This window comes from Hirundo rustica, chromosome 30, assembly GCF_015227805.2.
Source record: "Hirundo rustica isolate bHirRus1 chromosome 30, bHirRus1.pri.v3, whole genome shotgun sequence".
NCBI classification, from domain to species: Eukaryota; Metazoa; Chordata; class Aves; order Passeriformes; family Hirundinidae; genus Hirundo; species Hirundo rustica.
Genome location: NC_053479.1, coordinates 302,014 through 322,065, shown reverse-complemented (window position 1 = coordinate 322,065; position 20,052 = coordinate 302,014). Strand labels below are relative to the sequence as shown.

Sequence of the window (20,052 nt, the reverse complement as noted above, 5' to 3'; positions counted from 1 at the left end):
CGGGGGCGGCCGAGGCCAGGGAGAGCCGGGTGAGGGCTGTGGGGGGGTCCGGGGGCTCCGGCGGAGCGAGGAGCCGGAGCATCCCTGGAAGGCGCTGGGGGATGGGAGCGGCACACGCACACGCACACACACATTACCCACATGCACACGGCAGCAGCACCAACAGCCCCTGCCAGCGCCTGCAATCGCTGGAGCGCCGCTCCTGCGCCTCTCCCTCCTCCTCCTCCTCCTCCTCCTCCTCCTCCTTCTCCTCCTCCTCCTCGCTGCCCACCGGCCTGCGGCACCCCTCACCGCTCCGCGGCCTCCGGCCCCACCAGCGCTCAGACAATGACTTCATGCGGATTATGCATCTGAAGAAATCACCAGCTCCCAGATAGCCACAGGGGGAGGTATCCATGTGTTTGGCAGGGAAGCAGCCTCCTGCTCGCCTTCCTTCTCCTCCTCTTATCTGCTCGCACACGGCAGCTGCCTCCTCTCCAGCGATGGTCGCCCGCGGTCCCCCCGCGCGGCGCTGAGGCCCCGGCGCATCCCCGCTCCCACGCTTGCACCAAGGTACCAACGAGGCTATTTTTATTCCCCCCGCTTCTTTTCCGGTTCACCCGCCGCTGCCGGGCTCGGTGCCTCAGCACCCTCGGTGCCTGCACATCTCCGCTCCCCTGCTCCCCGCCGGCGGCGAGAGGCTCATCCCAGCCCCGGCTCCCGCGGCGCAGCAACGCGAGCCCAGCTCCAGCCACGGCCGCCGGCCCTGATCCCAGGTTTGCATCCCTGATTCCTTCGTCTGGCTGTGGATGCGACGGTGCCATTTGTGGGAGGTGGAGGGGGCGCTGGGGCAGGTGGAACGGGAGGGGGAGATAAGGTGGGGTTGGGGGGGGCACAGCACCCCATCCTGCCGTGGGATGGGGAGGGCAGGGAGGAGGTGGGAGGGGAGGAAATGCAAGAGGCTGCATCCAAATGCATGTATTTATGTACATGTCTATATCTATATGCATGTCTCTGTGTGTGTGTGTATATATATATATATATATATATGTAGGCTTGGGGGCAAGAGCGGGGCTCAGCGAAGCATCTGCCCCTCGCGGGCGCTGCCGGGCGCGTCCCTGCCCGGGGCTGCCGTGGGCTGGGCACCCGCAGCACCCACGGGGCACCCACGGGCTCCCTCCTTGGCAGAGCGGCCACCCCGGGCTGCCGGCACCGACCATGATGGACCTGAAAGTGGACGAGGAGGAGGTGGACAGCGGGCAACCGGTGAGCATCCAGGCCTTCGCCAGCAGCTCCACCCTGCACGGGCTCTCGCACATCTTCTCGTACGAGCGGCTGTCGCTGAAGCGCGTGGTCTGGGCGCTTTGCTTCCTGGGCTCGCTGGCGCTGCTCGCCCTCGTCTGCACCAACCGCATCCAGTACTACTTCCTGTACCCCCACGTCACCAAGCTGGACGAGGTGGCGGCCACCAGGCTCACCTTCCCCGCCGTCACCTTCTGCAACCTCAACGAGTTCCGCTTCAGCCGAGTGACCAAGAACGACCTGTACCACGCCGGCGAGCTCCTGGCCTTGCTCAATAACAGGTGGGTGCTGGTGCCTTGAGGTGGCCCCAGGTGAGGTCTCAGTTAGTCTGGATGAGGCCAAGAGCCACCAGGTCCTGCCAATGCTCCTGGGCATGTGGCTCCCGCTCTGGGCTGCCCCAGATGGCTCCAGCGCACGCAGCTCCCATCCCCAGGGTGCAGCACATGCAACAAGGCCAGGGCTAGCCCCCTGGGGTCTTGTGGGTCTGGATCCTGCACACCTGGCTCCAGTGCCACGTCCTGGGTGCCAGCACACCTGGCTCCAGTGCCACGTCCTGGGTGCCAGCACACCTGGCTCCAGTGCCACATCCTGGGTGCCATCCCATGCAGCGAGGCCGGGGGTGCCAGCAGGTGAAGCCACTGAGCGTCACCCGCAGCCCAGGATGGTGCCATTCCTTGGGCTGTGGAAGCCCCTCACCTGTGGCTGTGGCGGCTCCTTGGTGCTGCCAAGCTGCTGTCGAGAGCCTGGTGCGCTCCCTGCCCACGGCAATGCCAAGGGGCTCCACTGCTGTCCCCTCTCCTGCCCCAGGGAGGGGTTTTCAGGCATGACAGCAGAGCTGAGACCCAGCACATTCAGCCCTCACCAGGACACCCCCAAAGGCACAGGGCAGGTGGCTGGGTGGCCTCAACCAGGGCTGCTGCTGCTGCTGGACCAGCAGTGGGGCAAGTGGGACGGGTTTGGAACGTGGCCACTGCCCAGCTTCTCCTCCTTCTGCCATCTCCCTGTGCCCCTGGGCCACTTTGTGCCGTTGGATGCTCTGGAAATGCCACGTGCGAGGTGGGGTCCATGCAGGGGGAGCTCCTGGGAACCCCAAGTGCCCTTTGCCAGTGGGAGCACCCTCCACAGCCCGGCCTGAGCCCCTCCCCGCTCTTTCCCCCAAGATACGAGATCCCAGACATCCAGACAGCCGACGAGAAGCAGCTGGAAATCCTGCAGGACAAGGCCAACTTCCGAAACTTCAAGCCCAAACCTTTCAACATGCTGGAGTTTTACGACCGGGCTGGCCACGACATCCGGGAGATGCTGCTGTCCTGCTTCTTCCGTGGGGAGCAGTGCACCCCCGAAGACTTCAAAGTGGTGAGTGACCCGTGGGCCCTGCCCAGTGCCACCTCTCCCCCACACAAGGAGGGTGTTCACCCACCTGTAGCTGCTCCTGCCCCCCCCCAGCTCGGGAGGGACTGGCAGCGCCGTCACTAAGGGGGTGTCCCGGGGTTTGGGAGGTCCAGGTTGTCCCCAGGAGCACGTGCGGCTCCGCTCAGCTCCGTGGGCTGCTCCCACGTGGGCACGGCTCCCCGAGCTCATTCGGGCTCTGCAAAGCAGGGTTGTGCCGGGCTGGAAGCTGCCATGGTGAGGAGGCTCCAGTGGGAAAGCAGGGAGAGCACGCATGGCCGAATCCCTTGGGAACGCGGGTCCCAGCGGCTCCGTGCTGCGCCCTGCCATGGAGGTTGTTCTTGTGCTGGTGGATCCAGCACACAATAAAGCCTTTATCCCTGTGGCTGCCCGGCCCCATCCAGCTGGGAACGGAACAGTGCCGGCTATTCGGGTGCTGCCTAATCAATTCGGCGGCCGCTCCCGAGCAGCTCCGGCGTGGAGCCCGTGTCCCTGCGCTCTTCAGGGTCCCCACCCTCGTCACCAGCCCAGGGCTGTTCCCCTCGTGTCCCGCGCGGAGCTGCCGCCCAGCTCCCGGCGCAGTTCGGGTGGTTTTAACCATCGGCATTAAATTCCCGTGACGGGCTCTTTCCACGAGCAGGTGTCTGTTGTCAGCCATGAGGCGTTTTATTTGTTAAATGGAGGCACGCTGCAGCCCGGAGGGGGCTGGATCCCCTCCAGCAGGGCCAGCTCCAGCCCGTGCCCGGTTCCGACGCCGGCTCTTCCAGGGCACGGTCGCGTTTTCTGCGCCGAACCATCCTCAGGGACCTTCATCCCAGCTTCCCTCCCTTCATCTGCTGGGCTCCAAATCCCTGTGTTCTGCATCCCCTTCAACCGGCAAAAGCCAAACAGATTCGCAGCTGGTTTGTTATTCCTGCCTGGATTATTCCTTGCAAGCAGGTTGGGATGATTTCATGGATTTGATTAGAGGAAGCTGCTCTGCTGTATCTCTGTTGCTCTTGCAGCGCGGCGCAGGGAGCTCTGCGTGTGGTGGGGCTGGGATGGGGTCCTGGCACTCAGATGCTTGTAGGGAATTGTGTCCAGTAAATCCCTGCTGCCTTGCTGCTCCCTGCACGGGCTGAGCCAGGCTCGGGGCTGCTCTGGGCCTGGTGGCCCTGCCCAGGCTGGGGGTGCTGGGGACCGGCACCCGGCCATGAACCCCACGCTGCCCTGCTGGGACCCCACCTTCCCACACAGCGGCTGGGTCCCCTCTGCGCTCTGGGACGCTCCTCCAGTGTCCAGGGGCGCTTTTGCACCCAGGGCTGCTCCTGTTCTCCCACCAGTCCAGGGCAGATGGAGAGAGATCTTGAGATCCTGCTGGGGGGAGTCTGGGGACTGGCCGGACCCCACGGCCTGGGGCAGAGTGGGACAACCAGGGGGGTGATGGGGACAGCCTGGAGGTGAATGGGGCCAGCCAGGAGATCAGTGGGGCCAGGCGGGGGTCCCGGGGGTCTCGGGGGGGGCGATGCTGGCCGCATGCTGATGCCCGGCACAGGAGCGGTGGCAGCGCCAGGGCTGGCACGCCGCGGTGCCGCCTTATCTGTCCCTGGCAGCAGGGAGGGCTCGGGGCAGCCACAGCGAATGCAAATGAGGGGCTGCCGGAGCCAAAATACCCGGGGTGACCCGAAAAGAGGAGGAGCCGCCTCCTGCCCGGGTCCCCCCACGCACGGCGCCGGAGCAGGGACCCCCCGTGCGCCCCCAGAGCAGCACGGGGGGGGCTGTGGGCTGGTCTCAGCCCCAGGTCAGCTCTCAGCACCACCTGCAGCCAGGACGGGGTCCCCCGGCAGGAGGGGCTCGTGCTGGATGCCCTGGAAAAGCCCATCCTGGGGTGATTCGGGCTCTTCCCACCCCCTCTTTCATCCTATGCCATCACCAGCCACATCAGGGGTCCTGGCCTTGCTCACCCCGCCCAAGCCCCCCTGGCCAGAGTTCCCCAGGGTGCAGGGACGCTGTGGTGGAGCTGACCGGGCTCAGACTCATCCCATGCTGGAGAATGAACCCTTTAAAAAGACCGGGGGGCCCTTGGCCAACCCCAGCTCTGCCCTGGCTCTTCACAGCCCCTCCAGCACCAGGGGGGTGTTCGGTGTCCACCAAAGCTCCCTCCTGCAGCAGCCCAGGACAGGGACAAGGGAGCACAGGGTGATCTCCATGATCTCCTCCCCAAAACCCTGGCACGACCCTAAAGCCTGGAGAGGCAAACGCAAAGCTGAGGGACAAACCTTGACCGCCCCGGGACACGGCCCTGAGGGACACGGGCTGAGATGTCCCCATCCCCAGGGCAGTGCCCAGAGCCTCACGCAGGGGTGGCACAGGCAGAGTTTTCCTTTGCAGGAGGGGGCCGGCCCTCACTGTCACCCCATTTCGGGGCCACGCTCCCTGACACCCTCATTAGCAGCACGGATCAATGTTTCACTCTTCCTACTTCATTATTTACGAGCTGGAGTCCTCCCTCCGCTGCGGGAGCGCTCGGCCCCCCCGGCTCCCTGCTCGCACTTCCTCCCCTCAGCGTGAGGTTCCCCCGGAGCCTCGCGCATCCACAGGGATCCGCGCCGCACCCAGCAGGGGAGAGGCCCGCGAGCCCCGGCTCTGGGCCCCGAGTCCCAGGGAGAAAGGGGAAAGGAGAAAGGCAGAGGATGAGCATGAGCTTCCTCTGCACACCCCAGAGTGGGAATCGTGGCTGTGCGAAACCTCGGGACGGTGCCCTGTGCTTGGGGAGCGCCTTTGGGTGTCGGTGCAGCCAGGGGGGACAGGAGAGGCTGTGCCTGGGGTGGCACGATGTGCATTTGCAGCTTTTCCTTCTCACAGCCCGTGAACCCATCCCAGGGAGAGCCCCATCCCAGCTCCCCGTCACCATCCTGCTCCAGGCCACGGTGGCTGGGCCTGGAGCCCTGGGCATGGGGCAGCCTCGATGAGCTGGAGAGGATTGAGACCTCTGGACTCTTTCCATGAGGCTCCGGGGTTGAGCTGGCACTAGGGAGAATTGAGTTTGACGTGGAGATCATGCTGCTGCCTTTTGCATTGGATTCTGCATCCTCTGCCCTGGAAACACCGGGTGCACAGAGAGGGGGAGGCAGGCAGGGAGCGGGAAGGGTCAGCAGCAAACCCCAGCCACACTCCTCCTCTCCTTCCTCCCATCTCCGGAGCACTGCGGGAGCTCCTGTGCTGGAGAACAGATCCTGTTCCCCACAGCACCCCACGGCACCCCACAGCACCCCGCTGCTCCCTGCTGAGCCTCCCCACCCTCCTCCTGACCCCACTGCACCTTGGAGAACCCCGCTAGATGCCACCAGGTTCTGCTGCGCCCCTCAGACTCTGCTGATCCCCAGAGTGTCCCCCTCTGCACCCCCAAAACCTCTCTGCACCCCTGGGCTCCCTGCTCAGCCCACCTCGCTCCAGCTGGGGCGCGTTGGAGCTCTGCTCCTGCCACCCCGGGAGCACGGCAGCTTCTCCCCACCAAAAAAGCCCCCTGTGCGGTTCAAAGCCGCGCTGTTGGGGGGTGCCGGGGTATCCTGCAGCACCGTGGGAGCTCGGAGGGATGGGCACGGTGGGACACGCTCAGGGGTGCTCATCCCGGGGGTGCTGCTGGCCCCTGCTCTCCCTGGCTCTCAGCCCTGCGGGATCCAGGCCCCAGCCCCTTCCAGGGGACCCCAAATGCAGCCCCGGCCCCACACGGCCCCACGGCAGTCACAAGCCCGGAGCCCCGTGGCGAGCGGAGCTCCCCCGCGGCGCAGCGTTAGTGGATAATCACGGAGCCGGAGTGAGAAGCATCTCCAACACAGCTGGAGAGACCGGGCGCGGGAATTACTGATACCCAGACATTTCCTGGAGCTTTTGACAGTTAATAAACAAACCGCATGGGTCCATCTGGCTCTGGAAAAACAACTTGGGGACAGCGTGTGGGCACCGGGCGCGGCTGCTGGCCCCAGATAGTCCCGCCCCGGTGTGGGGCTGGTTCCCAGCAGCATTCCGAGCTCCGGCAGATCCCGCCACGGTCCCCAGCGGAGCCGGTGCATTTACAAATTCTGTAAGAGATTCGAACGATTTATGCAAATCACTTTTTAAAGCGGCACACAGGCTCCTAAATAACTTATAAGCGCTGGAAACTGCTGGCGTGTGTCCGTTGTTTCTGAGCACTGATTCACCTCGGGCATCCCGCTGGTGCTCCCAGGGGGCCCGGCTGAGCATCCTCACCTGGATCATCGGCAAACCCCGCCCGGGCTCAGCCCCCGCATCGGCCTCTCTGGGCAGTTTGACCCCCGAGGTTGCCCCGTTTTCCAGATGAGCGAAGCAAACCCGGCGGGACACGGCGCGAGATAATCGGAGGCGATGGAGCAGAGGAGCCGCCGCGCACGGGACCGCAGCCGTTTGCTGGGGCTGACTCGGCTCTCCTGGGAAGAGCAGCGGGTTGGGAGCGCCCCAGCTCTGGTGTCTGCTCGGCACCTCGGAGGTTTTCCCCCTATCGCTGTATTTTGCTCAAAGCAAATCATCCGGAAAGCAGCCGTGAGCTCTTTCACCCTCGGGCACGGAGCAGAGACGCTCAGGCGCTGCTCCTCAGCTGCCTCCTCGTCCCAGCTTCGCCCAAGCATTCCCAGACCTGGTCAGGCAGGAGGACTGGGGAGCCCTCGGCTGCTTGTGGCTTTGCTGACCCCACACCGACACCAGCGTGGACGGGAACTCTTGTGGGAAGCCGCTCTCCCTCTGCGGCAGGACAGCGACGCCGCGGCACGGCCCCGGAGCCGTGGCTGTGTGGGACCGGCACCGCTGAGCCCACCACAACTGACCTCGGCCAGGACGGGGCAGAAGAGGATCAGGAACGAGAGGGATGAGAACACAGCGCTGGCGTGGCACAGCGAGAGGCCTCCACGTGCCTGCAGCCCCTTCATCAGAGCTGTGAATGGCGCGTCCAGCGCTGAACCTCCCAGCTCTGGAGAACAGTGGGAGTGGAGGAGAAGGACTTGTGGGGTCAGGGTCAGGCTCAGCCGGTCTCATTGAGGCCCTGGCTCTGCCCGGGGGGCCAGGCCCAGCCCCAGCAGCTCCCCCCGCACACCCAGAGGGGTCACACACCCTCAAAGCTCTGCACACATCCAGAGGGGTCACACACACACAGAGCACCTTGCACGTGTGGAGATGTCACACCCCAGAGCGCTTTGCACACCCAGAGGTGTCACACTCGCACCCCAAAGCGCTTTGCACACCCAGAGGTGTCACACTCGCACCCCAGAGCGCTTTGCACACCCAGAGGTGTCACACTCACACCCCAAAGCGCTTTTGCACACCCAGAGGGGTCCCGCACACCCGGAGGCACCACACACCCAGAGGTGTCACGCCAAGAGCTCAGAGCGTCTCAGCTTCACCTCTGGCCAATCCTGTTCCTCTTGCAATGCCTTTGCACAGAACGACTCATTAACAAATGAATTATTAATGATTATTAATAAGCCGTAATGGCATCTGTGGCTGCTGGAAGAGATGAGGAGGCTTTCGAGTGGTATGCGACCGCAACGGAGGTGAGGATTTCACGGCTGAGGACAGGGCACGTGTGTCCCAGGGGATGCACGGGCTGGGAGCACAGCCCTGGACAGCACCAGCGTGTGAGGGGTTCCAGGTCATTCCCCTCCGCTTCCCTTTGGAGTTTTCCCAGCCCCAGGATGGGCAAGAGCAAGGTGCTCTCTGAGGGATCCAATGAACCTGCCCAGGAACCTCCCGGTGCCATTTTCCCCTCTCTCCCTGATATCAAGTGGGGAGAAGCCAGGCTGGAGGGGGGCAGATCCCCTGAGCCTCTGGAGCCACAGATCTCCACAGGGAGAGCAGGAAATTAACGGTCTCGTGGCCTTTTTGCCTCAGTTTAATTTCTCTGGCTGTTTTGAGCCACCTGTGTTTTATTGCCTGTGGAGCTTGGCCGGGGCTCCCGAGGCAGCGCTGCAATTCCTGCTCCAGCCAGGGCTCAAGGAGCTCCTCACCAGCTCTTATTTATTTAAACAGCCCCCACACTTGGATATTATAACCAATTAATTATTTTTGGAGGGGTTTTTTTCTGCGTGGAGGGTTTGATGTGTTTTTATCCAGGCTCTCAGCCCAAGGACGGAGCTGGGGCAGGGTGTTCCCACCCACTTTGATTTATCAGGGATTTTAAACCCCTGCTCTCCTGGCAGGGACGGGGAGACCCTTCCAGAGGCACCGCGTGCCAGGGCTGTGTGACTGCTCTGCTCGGATTAGATGAGATTTGAAAAGCGTGATCCGTGCGGAGCCGGAGCGAGCGCAGCAAGGAGACCAGACCGGAACACCGCGGGTTTTTCCCCACCTCCAATAAAACCGCCAGCTCGAATCTGCCTGCGTGAACTGTCTGAGCCATTGTGAAGGATGTCGGAAAAAATCGCAACCTGCTTACGGGTAACTCCCGATCGGCAGGAAGCACGGGGAGGCGCTGGGATAAGGATCCACAGGAATACCCCCGGATGCATGGGAATTAGCGGCACCTCGGCGCAGTCCTGGTGACCTCTGCGCGGCACAGAGGGACACTGCCAGCGGGTAAAGCACCGGGGAGCTCCCAGCAGCACAAACTGCTTCAATTACAGGAGCGTAAACAGATCCTGGGGAGGAGGAGGCGGCGGAGCCGTCACAGCAGATCACGGCCAAGGCTCCGGGACACGCTCGACTGCCCAAGGAGCTGCGGGGGGGTCCCGGCTGAGCCCCCCGACACCCCGGGCCAGCGTGGCTGCAGGTGGCCTCGGTGCCCGGGGCAGCAGCACCGGCACCCCGCAGGGCTGGCTGGGAAGAGCCTGCCCAGGAAAGCTTTGAAAGATTAATAGAGTTTAAATGGAAGCGTTTGGAGAGGAGATAAGGCTCATCTGATATGAAATCATATGGAACGACGGGATCCAGGGAGGCCCTGGCTCTATAATGAAGTCCACTTAGCACATTACTCACCATAATGTGCTTTTTATTAAAGTCCTGTGCTGCAGGTGCTGAGTCTGCAGCCGGGAACACGGGACTGGAATGGCACAGGGACCTGGAGCACCGGACCCCGCCACCAGAAGCAGCCGGGATGCAGTTTCCTCTGGTTTCCTGTTTCCCGCTCCCTGTTTGATCCAGGGATGCGACTCCGGCACCACCGGTGCCCGTGGCTGGGGCTGGTGGGCCTGCAGGGACGGGGTGGAGAGGAGGCGGAGGTGGGGAATAATACAGAGGAAAAACTCCTTTTTAATCATCAATTTTTCTGCATTAGAATGTGACATGCTAATCCACTGTGAAGCGTCTAATCTGGGGGATAAAGGGCCGGATAACACAAGCTGTGCCCGGCTTGGCTGGTGGAGCGAGCCGAGGCAAGGTGGCAGCATCTGATAAGGGGTGCAGGATTAGTCCCGGCACGGATCCCGCCTGCCCGGGCAATCCCACCTTGCTTGGCTGCCTCTGCTCTGTCTCTCGCCAGGGTCAGGGAGGGATCTGCAGCCCTGGAGCAGTCCCAGAGCGGCTCATCCCGCCCCGAGCAGCGGTGGCAGCGCTGCCGGTGCCTCCACCACCATCTTGGCAGCTCTGGGAGCTGCAAAGCGCATCCCTGGGCCAAGCCACGTGGAAAAACTCATTTTTCTCCCTTTCGACTCGCACACGCGGGTGCGTGGTGTGAGCCCAGCTGGGGAGCCTCCATCTGCCCCAGATGCTCACCCCCAAGTGCTGCTCACCCCAGCAGCCAGCTCCGACCTCCGGGCATCCCCAGGGATGAGGAGCGCGGCTCAGCCCCGGGCCGGGCAGTCCTTGGCAGACACGGGCAGTGCCCGTGACAAAACCGAGCGGGTCCAGCTCCCGGGGCGCTTTCGGCGACAGCCTCCCCGGGGCTCGGAGACCTGGGATAACAGAGCTTGCAATGTTGTTTTCTCCTCGCCTCCTCGGGGATTGGTTTATCTCTATGAATAACTCCATCCCGGCTTTGATCTCCTCTGCCATTAAAGCGTGACAGGCTGTGAAATGTGCTGTTGCTGCCGTCAAATCCCGCTCCCGCTTCCCCCCCGCCGCCTCCGTGCTCCCCCGCTCCGGGAAACCTCCTTTCCCAGGCCCGTGAGGAGCTGCAGAGCAGCGAGCGGGGCCGAACCGCCCCGGGACAGCGGCCAAGCACGGTTCCGGAGGCAGGAAAAACCCATCTCCTTCTCCCGTCCCACGCCTCTCCGTGGGGCGGGGAGGGCACCGAGCATCCCCGGGCCCAGCGCCGGGTCGGGTGTGGCGGCACCACCCCAGCGCCGGGCTGATGTCACGGCTAATTATAGCATCCCCCGGCCCTCGCCCCCGCCGGAGCTTTACCTGAGAGAGGGTAAAAATAACTCCCGGCGAGGGAGGAGCTGGAACGAGCCCAAGGACTCCTCCAGCATCTCCAAAACTCTCACAAACCGGGACGGCACCTCCCTGCCTGCAAGCACGCTTTGTCCCCGCTCCGGGGGTCAGGACACGCTCCCCTTGGCGCTGGTGCCACCGTGCCCCAGGCTGCGGCCGTCCCCGGTCACCTTGACCCCGGCTCGGGTGTCGCTGCCGGGACAGGTGGCCGTAACCGGAGCCGGGCCCTGCTCGTCCTCCCGCCCCGCCCGGCTGCTGGGAGCCGGCCCTGGCGCTCCCCGCGAGCTGTTTAAGCCGAGCGAAGCAGGTTAATGGCCCCAGTCGATGATGGAATGTTTTCATTACGGCATCTTTCTCTCTCTCTCCCTGCTGCAATTGCTCCCAAGAAGACACATTAAACCTCCCCGCGCTGGGAGCGGGCCCGCCCCTCGCTCGCACCCTCCGGGACTGGAGCAGCCCCGCTCCTCTGTCCGAGCCCTGCCGGGGCTAAACAACCCCCTCAACCTGCAATTCCTCAGCTCCATTTCCCTTCTCCTCTCCCTCCCAACAGCCGTGGCGCAGGAACTGGGAGCACCAGAAATCCCAGCCCCAGAGAGCTCCTACCTGCTCCTCCCGGACAAGAAATCCTGCAGTGCCAGTCTGTGTGGGATCAGCCCAGTGTGTTCCCAGCCCAACTCTTCCAAACCCACTCCCAGCAGCCCCGATGCTGTTGCAGCCCTGCCCTGCAGCTGCAGCTCGTCCCCATCAAACACAGCACACCTGTGCCCTGGCCCCCACGCCCTGCTGGCCCCCAGACACCCGATCCACTTCCCGCCTCTCTTTTCCAGGAGGAGTTTTCATCTCAGATTCTCTGGGGTGCTCCTGCCTCTCTTTTCCAGGAGAAGTTTTCATCTCAGATTCTCTGGGGTGCTCCCAGAAGGTGTAACCTTGATCTTGGCCCGATGAAATTTCATCCCGTGGCTCTGGTGCTTGTCCCCAAGGTCACCCACACTTTCTCTCAGGCCCCAGGTGGCATCTGCCAGTGTCCCTCTTATACAAGGGCCCTAGTGAAGGGAATATTGAGCTTGGAGAGCCCCAGGATGGGACAACCCACTGTCACTTCATGGATCACTGCCCTGGCAGGGATCCCCAGCGCCCATTCCACCGGCATCACCTGCCCAGGAATCTCAAATAACTGTGCTGGACTCAGATGAGATTTTCACTGAGTTCCTGACTGATTTGTTCTCCCAATTTGTGGTGTCTGTGAGCACCGGGATGCGCTCAGGCATCGGGAACCCCGCAGGGTGCACGGGGAAGGAGACAGCGGCTGAACTGAGGGGTTGGGGTGAGCTTCTCCCACGCAGGCACCAGCCCGAACCTCCCATCCAGCCCCTGCACATCCCAGTGCTGCCGGATTTCGATTCTCCCCCCGGCTGTTCGGCGGTGCCGGGATGGGGCTGGAGATTGCTCTGCGGTCTCTGGATGCTTTTATGAAGTGCTGAGTACAGGAAAACAGCAAACCACGAGCAGGGGCTGTGCTGCTGCAGAGAGGAGATGCCTGTGCTCCGAGCAGCCACCGGCTCCATCCCAGCTTCCTGCAGCAGGCCTGGATGCCATTCCCTGAGGGAAGAGGTGGCTCCCCGTGCCCCACTGGCATCCGAAGCACGAGGTGACGTGCCCAGCACTGGCTGGGCTCTGCAGAAGGACTCGGTGCCTGGACAGCACCCAAATCCTGCCAAGACCAACCCTGCTCAGAGGAGGACAGACCTCACACCATCTGGAATGTCGGACTTGCGGGATCCTCACGGACACACGCCGGTGCCCTGCAGCACAGGGGGATGAACCTGCAGGGGTGGGCACTGCCAGGACACCACGGCATCCTTCCCCCCGCCCGGAGCGCCGCTGAACCAGGACAGTGTCACGGGCATTTGGGAAAACCTCTGGCTCCAGCTGCCCTGGGGACGAGTGCAGAGAGCCTGGCATACGGCGGCTCTGGAGACAGCCGGGGACCCAGCAGGGAGGGCCTGGGCCTGGCTGGAGCAGCCGCTTGGGCTGCCAGGGCCAGACCACACAAGGATGGAGGGCACGGCGTGGGGACGCGGCGCCGGGTGCCTGCACACCTGCACACACTGTGTGCCCCCAGCCTGGCAGCCCCTCGGGCCCCCAGGCAGCGCTGGGAGCTCCCACGGCGCTCCTGGAGCCGGTGATGTCTCTGCTCCGTTCTGGCAGCCGGAGCCGGCCGGTCCCGGGGGGCCCGGGGAGCCCGTGGAACCGCCCCTCGCTCCTCCTCCCCTCCTGCTCCTGATATACCCTCCTCGCTCCGGCCCCTGCGAGCATCCCTCTGCTTCTCTCCCTCATTCCCGCTCGCCTCACTCCTTTTCCCTTCTCCCTTTCTCCTCTCTGAACTTGCCCCTTCCCCTTCCCCTGCTGCCCCCAGCCCCACTCCACCAAGGAACTGACTGAAGACCCCCAGGCTGGGGCAGGGGCCAGGACCCCCAGACCAGAGCCAGGACTTCCACACTGCAGCTGGGATCCCCAGGCTGGGCAATGCCTCTCCAGATATTCTGCACCATCTCCTTCTCCAGTGAGGAAGGACCAGAAGATGCTGCAGCCACTGGGAAGGGAGATGATGAAGCAGACGAGTTCCTGTACGGGCAGGAGGAGGATGAAGAGGACCAGGAGGACACAGCGGCTACCACGGACTTCGTGGCCTTTGCCAGCAGCTGCACCCTGCACGGGCTGAGCCACATCTTCGTGGAGGGCAGCCTGGGCGCCCGGCAGGCGCTGTGGGCGCTGGCCTTCCTCCTCTCCCTCTCCGTCTTCCTCTACCAGGTGGCTGACCGCATCGCCTACTACCTGGAGTACCACCACGTCACGCTGCTCAGCGAGGAGGACAGCCCCGAGATGACCTTCCCCGCCGTCACCTTCTGCAACATCAACCGTGTGCGGCTCTCGCAGCTCAGCCACGAGGACTTGCTCTACCTGGCCCCCCTGGTCGACTACGAGCCCGGGATGGAGCTGGGCTTCGCCCCGGCCCGGCCCGGCCCCTGGGAGGAGGACGAGCCCCTAAATTTGTACGGGTTTTTCAACCGCACTTGCCACCAGCTGGAGGACATGCTGCTGAGCTGCAGCTACCGCGGCCAGCGCTGCGGCCCCGGGGACTTTGCGCCGGTGAGTAGCCCCAGGGCGGCCTGGCACGGGGAGCGGCTCCGGAGCTGATCGGTGTCGGATCAGGCACGGCAGGTGATGCTGCCCTCGGAGCCGGCTCGGGGACAGGCTGATATTTCAGCCCCATCTGCCAGAGCTGGGGATGGCACCGGCGGTGGAGATGCTCTGGTGAGACGTGGAGCGTATCCCCGGGGCTGTGCTTGCCGAGCAGGTGCCTGGCACCTCCATCCTGGTGGCATCAGGGTTTGTGGGGCACCGTGTGCCGTGAGCCCACTGGCCTCACGTGCCCCTGCCCAGGCTGGCAGCAGCTCCGCGGTGCTGGGGCCGTGCCGGCTGCCGGAGGCGAGAGCTGGTTCCAGCTCGAGGAGCGATGGGGGGGTCCAGGATCCCGTCCAGCCCCATCCTCTGCAGGGATGGAGGAGGGCTTGGAGGAGGCGCCAGTGCAGGCATCGGGCTGAGTGCCACCACCCTGGGGAGCCACAGCTGCTGTGGGCTCTCTGGGCTGAGGTGTTGTAAATCTGCAGTGTCTCCTCTGTGTCCATCCCTGTGGGAAGATCTCCTCCTCCAGCAGGGCCAAGACGAGCAGTTCCAACACTGAGAGATCCCGTGGGTCAGGAGCCCGGGTCAGACAGTGCCCAGGCTGGGCTGGATGGGTTTTGGGGCTGGGGACGCTCTCCTGGCTCTGTGCTGTGGCTCCACACAGAGGGGCCTCAGCCTCAGCGCTGTGTCCTCTCCTGCAGGTCTTCACCCGCTATGGGAAGTGCTACACCTTCAATGCGGGCCAGGACGGGAAGCCGCGGCTGATCACCATGAAGGGGGGAACTGGCAATGGCCTGGAGATCATGCTGGACATCCAGCAGGACGAGTACCTGCCAGTGTGGGGGGAAACAGGTAACCACTGCCCCAGGGCGTCCACCCAGTCACCCGCAGCTCCTGGGGTGCTGCCCAGCCCCTCCCCACCTCCCCACACCACGGATCCACATCCCTGAGGCTCCCTTCTCTTCCCTCCTTCCATTTCTCATCACTTCTGGTCTTTTCTTTCCCTTTTCCTCCTTGTCTTTGCTCTTTGCCATGGCAACTCCCCATCGTTTAGACACGCAGCCATCACTTGTTTATAAATAGAGGCAAATACTTTCCCTGCCACACTCCTGGGTGTGGAGCAGGGGGGGTCGGGGTGGGGGGGCAAGGACACAGTGCAGCAAACAGACAGACAGATGGATGGACACGTGGATGCATGGCCCAGGGGAAGCGTGGGAGGCAGAAGCTGTGGTCACCCTCAGGAGCAGGGACAGTGCTGTGCTCACCCCACTTCTCTCTGCCGCAGATGAGACCTCGTTCGAAGCCGGGATCAAGGTGCAGATCCACAGCCAGGACGAGCCCCCGCTGATCGACCAGCTGGGCTTCGGGGTGGCTCCCGGCTTCCAGACCTTTGTGTCCTGCCAGGAGCAGAGGGTAGGAACTGGGCAGGTCTGGGATGTCCCTCCCACCCTGCGCTGAGGGAGCAGAGCCTCCTCGCTGTGCCCCTGTCCCCACACATGGAGAGGAGAACCCGGTCCTGGGGACCAATGCCACGAGGTGTCTGTCCCCTGCCACACTGGGAGGGGTTCTCTCCTCACTGCTGGCTTCTCTCCCCTTCCAGCTCATCTACCTGCCACCTCCCTGGGGTGACTGCAAGGCCGTGGCGGGCGACTCGGAGTTCTACGACACCTACAGCATCACGGCCTGTCGGATCGACTGCGAGACCCGCTACCTGGTGGAGAACTGCAACTGCCGCATGGTGCACATGCCAGGTGAGCCCCGTGCCCGGCCTGGCCCCGGCCCAGCCCTCCAGCGTGGTCCCACCTGGAAAACCTGCTGTGTGTCTCCGCAGGCGATGCCCCTTACTGCACCCCGGAGCAGTACAAGGAGTGCGCGGATCCGGCCCTAGGTGAGGCTGCCCTGCCCTGTGGGACGGAGCTGCGGGGTTGGGTTTCTCCATCTCGCCATCCCCCTCTCTCCCCGCACAGATTTCCTGGTGGAGAAGGACAACGAGTACTGCATCTGCGAGATGCCCTGCAACATGACCCGCTACGGCAAAGAGCTCTCCATGGTGAAGATCCCCAGCAAGGCCTCAGCCAAATACCTGGCCAAGAAGTACAACAAGTCGGAGCAGTACATCGGGTAAGGCGCTGCAGCCACGGCGGCGGGGCAGGGTCTGGTCCTTCCATCCCAAACCGCAGCCTGATGCCACTTCTGTCCTGCACAGGGAGAACATCCTGGTGCTGGATATCTTCTTTGAAGCCCTGAACTACGAGACAATTGAGCAGAAGAAGGCGTACGAGGTGGCCGGGTTGCTGGGTGAGTGTTGGTGGCAGTGGGGAGCCCTGTAACAGTCCCCAAGCCTGAGGTTGTCTCATGCTGGCCCTGTCACCGCAGCCCGTCCCCAAGGGACCGGGATGTGTCCAGAGCACAGATGTGGAGCAGGGCACCCCACTGCCATGACCAGGCACCGGTCACGGCAGTGACAAGTTCTGCCCCTTTCTCTGCTCCCTCTGCCACCCAGCTCTGCACTCAGGCTGCCCTGATGGCTTCCCTCTCCTCTGCAGGTGACATCGGAGGGCAGATGGGGCTGTTCATTGGGGCCAGCATCCTGACAGTGCTGGAGCTGTTCGACTACGCCTATGAGGTGAGTGTCTCCTCCACCCCATGCCTGTGCTCGTGTGGGACATGGGGGGAGCCACCCATGAGCCCCACGGTGCTGAAACGTGGCTCTGGCAGGTGATAAAGCACCGGCTGTGCCGGCGGGGCAAGTGCCGCAAGAACCACAAGAGGAACAACACAGACAAGGGCGTTGCGCTGAGCATGGACGACGTGAAGCGCCACGTGAGTGCGGGGCACAGCATGGGCCCGTCCTGCCTCTCCTCTCCTGCCTCTCCTCTCCTGCCTGTCCCCTCCTGCAGCTTGGGAGAGGCCCGGGGGGTGGGAAGTTGCTGTTCTGGGGAGTGCCTGGGAAAGGAGCAGAGGGCCCAGGCAGAGATGCTGTGGGGGGATGGCGCCGGGTCTCTGCAAGGACCTGGATGAAAGCAGCGGCTCCAACATTCCATTTACCCCGCAGAATCCCTGTGAAAGCATACGGGGGCACCCAGCAGGCATGACGTACGCAGCCAACATCCTACCTCACCACCCGGCCCGGGGCACCTTTGAGGACTTCACCTGCTAACCGACACCTGGATGTACAACCTGAGCTACCAAAGCCCTGCGAGAGCTGCCCTTCTCCCTGCTAGCGCCAGCAGAGAGACACATCTAGGGGGCCTTTGCTCCTCGGCACGGTGGGACACGGACAAAAGCGACGGCCTCGGATTTCGGGGCGGGCAGTGGGGTCGAGCAATGCCAGACCCCGGCGCGGCCCCTGGGGCAGCTGCTCTGCGCCTGCCCTGCTCCTTCAGAGACTCCAGGATGCTCCAGCCCGGCCATCCCGCGGAGCGGGAGCGACACGCACAGTGGGCCAGGGCACGAGCCTGCCCCGGCTCCCCCTTGGCTCCCCTCGGCCTTTTTAACTAAAACCCAGAAGCCAAGAAGAAGCAGCCGTTCGGCCGCAGTCTCCATCCACAGCCCTGTCCGTCTGTCCTCCGTCGTCTCCATGCTCATCCTACTCCAACGCCTTGGCCGCGCGTGCCGGGCCCCCTGTGCCTGCTGGGGGGATCATCGGGGAGCCCCCGGCGCGCCCGGCGCAGGGCAGCAGGCCGGGAGTCCCCGGAGAGCGCCTCTGTCCCCCGGGAACGCAGCTCCGCCTGGCGCGAAGATGCAGCACCTCCACCTGTCCAGAACATCTTCCTTGGCCCCTGCCCCGGGATCAGCTCCGGGATCAGCCCCGGGATCAGCCCCGGGATCAGCCCCGGGATCAGCCCTGGGAGCACCAGAGGGGGCTCAGCTCGGAGGTGCCACCTCAGCTCTGAGGACACCAGCGCTGTCCCTCCCTGCCCACCCCTCCTGGGCTCTGGGCAGCCTGGCCAGTTCCAGCGCTGCCCTGCAGTCCCTCCTGTCCCCAGGGAACCCTGTGGCCCCAAGCCCAGCCATCCTCGGGGAGAAAGGCAGAAGGAACACCTGGCTCCACTCGGCCACAGCCCCCAGTCCGGCAGGGGACCCCCTCCTGGCTGTGCAGGAGCCCCAAACTCCCTGGGGTTCACGGGGGGCTCTGGGCCACAGCTCCAGCCCCACTGAGCCCCGACAGCGCTGCCCCGGGGGGTTTGGGGTGTCTGTGGGTCCCCAGGGCCGTTCTCCTGGCCTGGCTGGGGTCTGTGGCCACCGGGTCGCTGCCCCCGGGCCCACTGGCACTCACTGCTCCCCTCCGGGGTCCCCGTTTGGCCCCCAGTCTGTCTCCCAGCCCCCGGGCCCAAGTGCTACTTATCTTTAAGAGCTTTTGCAATAAGTCTTTTTAGTATTTTTTTTTTCTTTTTTTCTAAACTGCAGTTTTGGTTTTTTAATTCTTGTCATTTTTATTCTTATTATTTGCTTCCTGACCAAAATTAGGAACTGGGGGTCAGTCCTTTGTATTCAGCGATCACCCAAAGACGACGGGTCGGCCACATCCATAAATTTTCTTATGGATTTCTCCTAATGTTTCATTGCGTTTCATTTATTTATTTTCTTTCCTTCTCTTTCCCATTCAAGCTTTTAAAGATGGGGCTGGGATTTGACCTTGAGGCTCACCTGTTGAAGAAATCTCTTTTTTTGTTATTATGTCATTGGCATTTTATATTTCTTATATATAATATATATGACTATATATATATGTGTACATATATATATATATCTATGCATCATGCCAGTGTAGATACCCATCCAGTAGCATTTAGGCCTTGTTCTTGTGCCATTTTTTTTTTTTTTTTTCTGTTACTGATCTCTGAATGCCTTCAAGTGTATAAAGTGTGGAATTCTCTCCGGTATCTGTACTATGTACACACATTTTCATAGGAAGCACAATAAGATGACAGATGCATTGTACATCAATACCTGCTACTCTTAACAACGATGATATAAAGAATGATATAAATGATATAACTCCCCCATGCCGAGCCTTTCTCTCTTGCTGAGCTGCTGGAAATGCTCCCCCGAGGAGGCAGGTGGGGACAGCCTCATCCCGGGATGCTCCTGGAGCTGGAGGAAAGGGAGGGGCAGGAAAGAGCTTTGGGCCAGACTTCAGAGCTGCCCTGGGTCAGAGCTGAGGTTGAGCTCAGCCTCCCTGTCCTGGGAGCTCCAGCCTCGCTGCCTTCCCAAGGAATGCTCCAAAGGGAGACAGGGCTGGAAGAGGGAGCTGGTTTCTGCTCCCGAGCAGGGAAAGGAAAATTACCACTCACAGAGCTGTTAATCCCTGACAACTCCAATGCCTCCGCGGTTTGGGACCCACCTGGCACCCAACAGGAGTCACCAGGCAGAATTTTGTCCCTGGCAGGAGCCCTGCAAGCCGGCCTCAAATATAAATACACCTTTTGTCTTAAAATTTTCCAGCAACAAAGAGCAAAAGTAACAACAGAGCAGATCCAACAGTGGGCATCCAAAAAAAGCCCTCAGAACTCCATGGAGACTGAATAATAGGGAGTGGGAGTGGGCAGGGAACGCTGAAATGCCAACACACCCCCCCGCACTCACGCTCCCCCGGTCCCTTGGCTCCGAGCGCGTCCCCTGACTCCTGGAAATGGCAGAGGAGTGTTTTGCATCTCAACGAGCACGGTCTCACCCCGCTCCGGAGCTTCCCGGCCAGAAAGGCCAGGGGGTGGCACCTGAAGGAGAACGGCGGGGCCGGGAGGGCGTTAATGAACGCGGTTAATGACGGCCAGAGCCGCGCCCGCTCCCTCCCCGGCGCCGGGAGCTGTAATCCCCCGCAGCCCCGCCGGCCGT

General features: G+C 62.8%; 1 protein-coding gene across 2 annotated transcripts; it reads left to right on the top strand.

Annotated features, from left to right (window-relative positions):
- The first annotated feature begins 247 nt into the window (after positions 1 to 247).
- Positions 248 to 19,215, top strand: ASIC1 (acid sensing ion channel subunit 1). 2 transcript variants are annotated; one of them, XM_040088370.2, is made up of 12 exons: positions 248 to 755; positions 1,168 to 1,562; positions 2,442 to 2,637; positions 14,916 to 15,066; positions 15,500 to 15,627; positions 15,815 to 15,965; positions 16,046 to 16,102; positions 16,182 to 16,335; positions 16,421 to 16,512; positions 16,761 to 16,840; positions 16,933 to 17,037; positions 17,270 to 19,215. In XM_040088370.2, the coding sequence occupies exons 2-12, from the start codon at positions 1,198 to 1,200 to the stop codon at positions 17,372 to 17,374; spliced, it is 1,584 nt and encodes a 527-aa protein (XP_039944304.1). In that variant the 5' UTR covers positions 248 to 755; positions 1,168 to 1,197; the 3' UTR covers positions 17,375 to 19,215. The 2 variants fall into 2 exon arrangements, with proteins under 2 accessions (XP_039944304.1, XP_039944303.1); XM_040088369.2 differs by lacking the exons at positions 248 to 755; positions 1,168 to 1,562; positions 2,442 to 2,637 and adding an exon at positions 13,306 to 14,178.
- Positions 19,216 to 20,052: the final 837 nt, after the last annotated feature.